The 6,461-nt window shown below is 38.0% G+C and overlaps 1 protein-coding gene across 1 annotated transcript in view; it reads left to right on the forward strand.

The window, feature by feature from the left end:
• LOC106522911 (disco-interacting protein 2 homolog C) overlaps positions 1–5,509 on the forward strand; it is a gene marked incomplete at its 5' end in the record, with an annotated part of 9,148 nt that extends 3,639 nt beyond the window's left edge. Inside the window, 6 exon segments of the mRNA XM_014016154.1 lie at positions 1,008–1,069; positions 1,203–1,260; positions 2,183–2,257; positions 2,332–2,506; positions 3,292–3,415; positions 4,078–5,509. Coding sequence (XP_013871608.1) covers positions 1,008–1,069; positions 1,203–1,260; positions 2,183–2,257; positions 2,332–2,506; positions 3,292–3,415; positions 4,078–4,330 — 747 coding nt within the window.
• Between the last annotated feature and the right edge of the window lie 952 nt (positions 5,510–6,461).

Consider the following 6,461-nt stretch of genomic DNA (forward strand, 5'->3'; position numbering starts at 1 on the left):
ATTTTGAAATACAGAGAAAAAACCTGAAATAAAACCTAAGGTAAAAAAAAAAAAGTTTTAAATCAGAACTAAAATCTCTGTTTTTCATTCTAACAGCTCGTTTGCTTCGAGTTCATCGTTTTGTTTTTTTTCTTCCTCCTCTGTGTTGAACGTAACCCCGCCTTCATCTCACTCCTTCTTTACTTCCTCTGCTCCTTTTTCGTTCTCCTCCTCCTCCTGCTCCTCCTCTCTGCTGCTGTAGCCTCACAGGCTGGGAAAGCTTGTCGACCAGGTAGGGATCTTTAAAACAATAAATAAATAAATAAAACCACCCCCCTCCACCCCCACCTGTCAGCACCGGGCTCTCCAGCTGATGTTTCTGGACGTTTGGCTGCTTTCATAACTCAAATTGACAGAATTATTTATTTATTTATTTTAAAAAAACAAATTGACAGAATTAAAGTTCAAACTTTATCGGTTTCCTGCTCTCTGTGGATTAACCAGCCTCTCGCTGCTCTCGTGAACTTTGTTAATAAAGTTTGTTGAAGGTCGCTAACAGCTTCCTGTCGAGCTCCAAACAGGAAACGCCCGCTTTAAATAGGGACTTTTATTTTGAAATAATCAGGAGCCTCTGCAGCTTTTATTGAGCGGGTCGAAGGCAGGGAACAGTATGAAAAGATGAAGCTGGAAACACTTGGTTTTGGACGTTTGGCGTGTTTTCTCTCAGGGGGCGGGGCTACTGTGTTGGCTTCTGTTGGTCACATTGATTGGACGGTGAGTTTTAATAATAATAAACAGGTTTTACATCAACCACACATGGACAAAACTACAGTTTGTAGAATATTTCGGACGTCCTCACTTATATTTTTTCCCCTATCTTTATTTTTTAATTTCACTTCCATCCTCTAAGTTTACTCGTCCTGTCTGAGGGCTGGAAACCTTTGCAGGGCCAGCAGCAGCGCTGCAGCCTGATTGGTTGTTGTGTTTGTGAGGCTGCAGTGTTGATTGTTGTCGTCTTGTCTTTGCAGGGCACATCTGGACCCGACCCCACCACTGTGTTTGTGGACATGAGGGCGCTGCGACACGACAGGTCAGGAAACTGAAACCATCACGTCTCACTATTTAAAGTAGAAAGTTATTTCACCATCTAGTGAAAGAAATGAGGTCAGAAATGGGGGTTTTATTTTATTTTTATTATAATTCAAATCTGTTTTTCTGCTCAGGGTCAGATTGGTAGAGAGGGGGTCTCCACACAGTTTGTCTCTGATGGAGTCTGGGAAGGTGAGTTTTTTTTTTTTGTTTTGTTTTGTTTTGTTTTTAATTAAAGGCTGTGTCCAAATTCAGGGGCGGTGTCCTTCGAAGGACCCGGCCTACCTGGTCTAGGTGGGCCAGGTCCTTGGTTGACCACGAAGACCGGAAAATAGTGTCTGAATCTGCCTTCTGCTTTATCCCGTCGTACGTCCTGTTGACTATCAACCATGACGCTAAACAGAAGCAAAAAATCAATATATTATTATAAATATCATAAAAGTACTAAATTAAAGGTAATATTTRAAGAACTAATGGACCTGCTGTAGGTGCACGTTTGATTTCTGACAAGAATAATATTAAAACGTTTTTACAAAAGATGAATTTACAACACAACTGCTTCAAACTTTTATGTTTTATACCAAACTGTCCTCCATTATGGCAGGGGTCTGCAAGCTGTGGCTCTGGGGCCACAGGTGGCTCTTTGAAAATATGACCAAACATAACAGGTTTTTTGTTTGTTTGTTTTTATACCCACAACAGAACTCAATTTGAAAGCAAATACATGATCAATACTACTAATACAAAGTAAAACATGTTCGCTCATGCGAACATGTTGTTTACTTAAATAATCCAACAACTCTGATCTCTCTCTCAAATCCATCAGTTACCTTTAAAGAATATTAAAAACTACATAAGAATTAGAAAAAAATGCTGTTTACATGAATTATAGTCTGTGTAAAAATAATAATAAATAATAAAATTCACAATATATTTTTTAGTTTTATAATGTCACCTGGTCGTAAAGGTTCTTCGGCCACATTGGAGGAATCTTTGAGTTTGGACCGCCTCCGTCGCGGTGCTGTGATGGACGAGGTCGACTGAGTTTAGACACAGCCAAGAAAAGAACTGAATGGTTTGTTTTTCTGACTGGTTCTGTTCCCTCGGCGAGCAGATCCTGCCCGGGGTCCGAATCATCATCGCCAACCCAGAGACCAAAGGCCCGATGGGAGAGTCTCACCTGGGCGAGGTTGGTCTGCAGCTCAGTCTGAGCAGATGTTCTGGATTAAAGCGGTTTCAGCGTGCACTGATGTGTTTCTGTAGATCTGGGTCCACAGCGGCCACAACGCCAGCGGTTACTTCACCGTCTACGGAGACGAGCTGCTTCAGTCGGACCACTTCAGCGCCAGGCTCAGCTTCGGGGACACGCAGACCGTTTGGGCCCGGACCGGGTACCTGGGCTTCCTCCGCAGGACCGAGCTCACCGACGCCAGCGGAGGTGAGGGGTGGGCAGAAAGAAACTCTGATGCTGCGTTCAAGGCTGGTGAAAAGCTGGGAAATCTGAGCTCTAACTCATATTAAAACACATTTATATTAACATTAACTGTACGGCTCAAACAACCTAAAACAAGCAGGTGTAAGGTTTATCAAAACAAATATAATTACCTGAAAACACACTTTCAACATAGTTTTTTTCATAATAAAAAAGAATAATCTACACATTTAGACACATTTGTTTCAGCTCAGTTCGAACAARAAATTAATTAATTTAAAAACTAATACTATTTACAACAAAAAAAATATGAATAAAATAAAATGAAAGGCAGCAGAAAGAAGGAAAATCTTGAAATTTAGTTATTTTTCTGCAAAAACTACCAACTTGTAATGGAAAAACATCTTTTTTTTTTGTGGATTGTACATTTGAACTGCTAAATTTAAATTAATGCTCAAAATTACATTTTTCTGGTCATTTTTCCACAAGAAGAAAAGTTTACTTTGTGAAATGTATCTTTAAAATAATATGAAATAGGTAGATTATTATTTTTGTGGATAAACTTYGAAAATATATTTATTTCAGCCGTACAGTTCACAACATGTAACATTTTATAAACCCAGTGTTTTAATCTACTGTAAGGTTTATGAAGCTCAGATTTCCCAGACTTTAGCAGCCTTGAATGCAGCATTGCACATCTGAAAGTCTCAAAAGTTAAACAGCTTCTGTCAGACTGAAAATTAACTTTAAGACTAAAAGTTTAGTGATGATTGGAGCGTTTGTTCCTGCAGAGCGTCACGATGCTCTGTATGTGGTCGGCGCTCTGGAGGAAGCCATGGAGCTGAGGGGGATGAGGTACCACCCCATCGACATCGAGACCTCCGTCATCAGGACCCACAAGAGCATCACGGAGTGGTGAGGAACCAGACTGGAAACTGTGGGATGAACYTTGTGCCAGCAGGAACTGAATCAGAAAGTGCATRAATTGAAACTGAATTTAAAGTTTTGTATCTGAATTAATTTGCTTTGAAACTGTATTTTGTCTACTTTCACTTTCAGTTCCATAATTCAGATTTTTGTGTCACATCCTGGTCCTTGAGAAAGCCAGGCAGAGTAATCAAACACAGATCCACAGATTTATGTTTCACTTTGGTGAAGTTTCCCTTCTGTATGTAACAGAGTTGATGCAATCCACTGTAAAAGTGACAAAAACASACAAAGTTATTTTATTGCAGAGATTAATTTGACCTATATGTAGAAAATGTTACATTTACATCATGGATCACCTATTTATACTGATCCATAAATCTGTGGATCTGTGTTTGATTACTCTGCCTGGCTTTCTCAAGGACCAGGATGTGACACAAAAATCTGAATTATGCTACTGAAAGTGAAAGTAGTCAAACTGTTTCAAAGCAAATTAATTCAAAAATTTAAATTCATTTTCAAACCAATGCATTCAATCTGAGCAATTCAAATTCAGTTCCTGCTGGCACAAGATTTATCCCATAAAAAAAACACTAAACTGTGGATTAAATCAGGATTACAGTCCTGAGTGAAATAATCTGGTGTTTCAGCGCCGTGTTCACGTGGACCAACCTGCTGGTGGTGGTGGTGGAGCTGGASGGCTCCGAGCAGGAGGCCCTGGATCTGGTCCCTCTGGTCACCAACGTGGTTCTGGAGGAGCACTACCTGATCGTGGGCGTGGTGGTCGTGGTCGACATCGGCGTCATCCCCATCAACTCCCGCGGCGAGAAGCAGCGCATGCACCTGCGGGACGGCTTCCTGGCCGACCAGCTGGACCCCATTTATGTGGCCTACAACATGTAGCGCCCCCCGGAGGACGAAACCGAGACGAGCTCAGAGGAGGAGGCTGTGGACCTGTTCTGCCCTGGGTTCTGACTTTCAGGTCACAGTTTGTTCTGAATATTCTTCAGATTCCAGGAGAACTGAAACTTAGCAAAGATTCTGGCTTTTACACGTTTAAATCACCTTTTTTTTTAAACATCTCTCAAGAGTTTAGCCTATTTTTTTAAAAACAAGATTGTGTTTTTACAATATCAACCATCAGAAAGTGTGATATGTTTTGATATGAGGGGGGTGGGGTTTAGGGGAAGCAAATCGTAGCCGATCCTTGGTTTTGGTACGTTCATTTCATTTTTTTAATATAGTTTTTTTAAACCAAGTGGCCCATTTCAGCAGCCTTTATTTTTCACACAAATCCCAGAACTCATATCATGTAAGTATGTACAAAAAGAAACTGATTTAATTTATTTTGTTCTCTTATAGAAAGTTTATGAAGAGACGCTCTTAAATATTTGCTTAAAATAGAGCATCGTATTATCTTGAGTGAAAAGGATTCATGTCAAGAATATTAAAAAAATACAAATATATGATGATAGTTTATATTAAGAGGTGAGGATTAATTGTGGTTACGTCTGTCTGCGTTTTGGGCTGAAATGTGACACTTTGAGGAGTTTTTTCCAGTTTCTGAAAGAAAAGTACTGATCAAATGTTTTTAAATTTTTTTTTGAAATGTGACTTATTTTTATTAAAACAAGTAGTGCAACAAGTGAAAAACCAAAAGAAGATTCACTAAATAGATGAAAATTGGATTTCTTTTTAAATTATGCAGGACTTTTCTGCCCTCTGGTGGAGACAGAAGGTATTACAGTAAACCCAAACTTTGGATTAAACTTCATGCAGAACCGACCTGGTTTTCAGAGATGCTGCAAACTGTAAATATCAGAGGGATTCATATTTTTACACAGATGATTCAGGGCTCACAGTGACGTCAACGACACGAGGAGGGAAAGTGTTTTTATCAGAGACCCTTTAAGAGCTGCAGAGAATGTTCTGGTTTCAACCTGTAAGGATTATTTCCTGTTTTTGTTTTTATAAATAAAGCACTTTCAATATTTTTCTTTAAAGTAAAATGTCAAGTTTTTTTAAGTTTTAAAAATATGTTGTCATGGCTTTCATTTCAATAAACAATTTTGACAATAAAAATGTTTTTTTTTGTTGGTTTTGTCAAAAGTCTACAATAAATTTATCTAAATTAACATTTTACTGCTGTACTTTAGATTAAACTTAACAAGTAGATTGAAAGTTATGTTTCAAATCTGTATGTATAAAATGGAAACAGATTTTTCTTGCTGTTGAAGGAACACAAACCTGCTCATTTCCAAACATGAGTTTTAGATTCAGAGGTAATTAAAACTTTCTTTTGTGCACAGAAATGCCAAAACCACTTATTGTAGAAATATAATTTCAAAACATCTGGCAACTTTAAATTTACTTTGAGAATTTTAATCAAATCCACGCAGTGGTTTGAGATACTTTAAAGACGAACAAGAAATATTTTTAAAAAATTTATAATGGTTTTAATTTAAATACCATTTGTTGTACAGATCCTAAAACTACTGTAAAAACAAGATAACTATCTGGCATCAACAGTGATGTTTAAAAAATGACTAATAAGAATTTACCTTCTGTTAAAATGACAGCTTGCCCCCTAGTGGTCATCAGTGGCATTACACTCAACGGTTTTGCCCCCATCTTTTGGCAAAATACAGACCATCTGATGTACGATTCACTTTTTCAAGATGGCCGTCAACCAACTTTGGAAAACACGAACATGGACGTAATTTAGTCAACTTGGCATTTAGATACAAGTTTTAGTGGTTGTAGCTGAGCGACAACTAAAGCCTGTTATTTCTCAACAGAAGGCAGTTTTAGTAAAACGTCATGATGGGCAGCGGGTGGTTTGACTTATTTTATTAAATACTAGGCCTTTACCATAAAACTGCATTTTTTCGTTTAAAATATAATTATTTTGAATGATTTTACAAGAATATTTGCGAACTAGTAAACTTTGTGACAAACTAAAAACCTTTATTTAACAGCTGGGATTAAAACTGATTATAATATTTATATTATTGGATACATTTACTGTCCTGTT

Source organism: Austrofundulus limnaeus, unplaced genomic scaffold (assembly GCF_001266775.1).
Source record: "Austrofundulus limnaeus strain Quisiro unplaced genomic scaffold, Austrofundulus_limnaeus-1.0 Scaffold139, whole genome shotgun sequence".
In the NCBI taxonomy this organism is placed as follows: domain Eukaryota; kingdom Metazoa; phylum Chordata; class Actinopteri; order Cyprinodontiformes; family Rivulidae; genus Austrofundulus; species Austrofundulus limnaeus.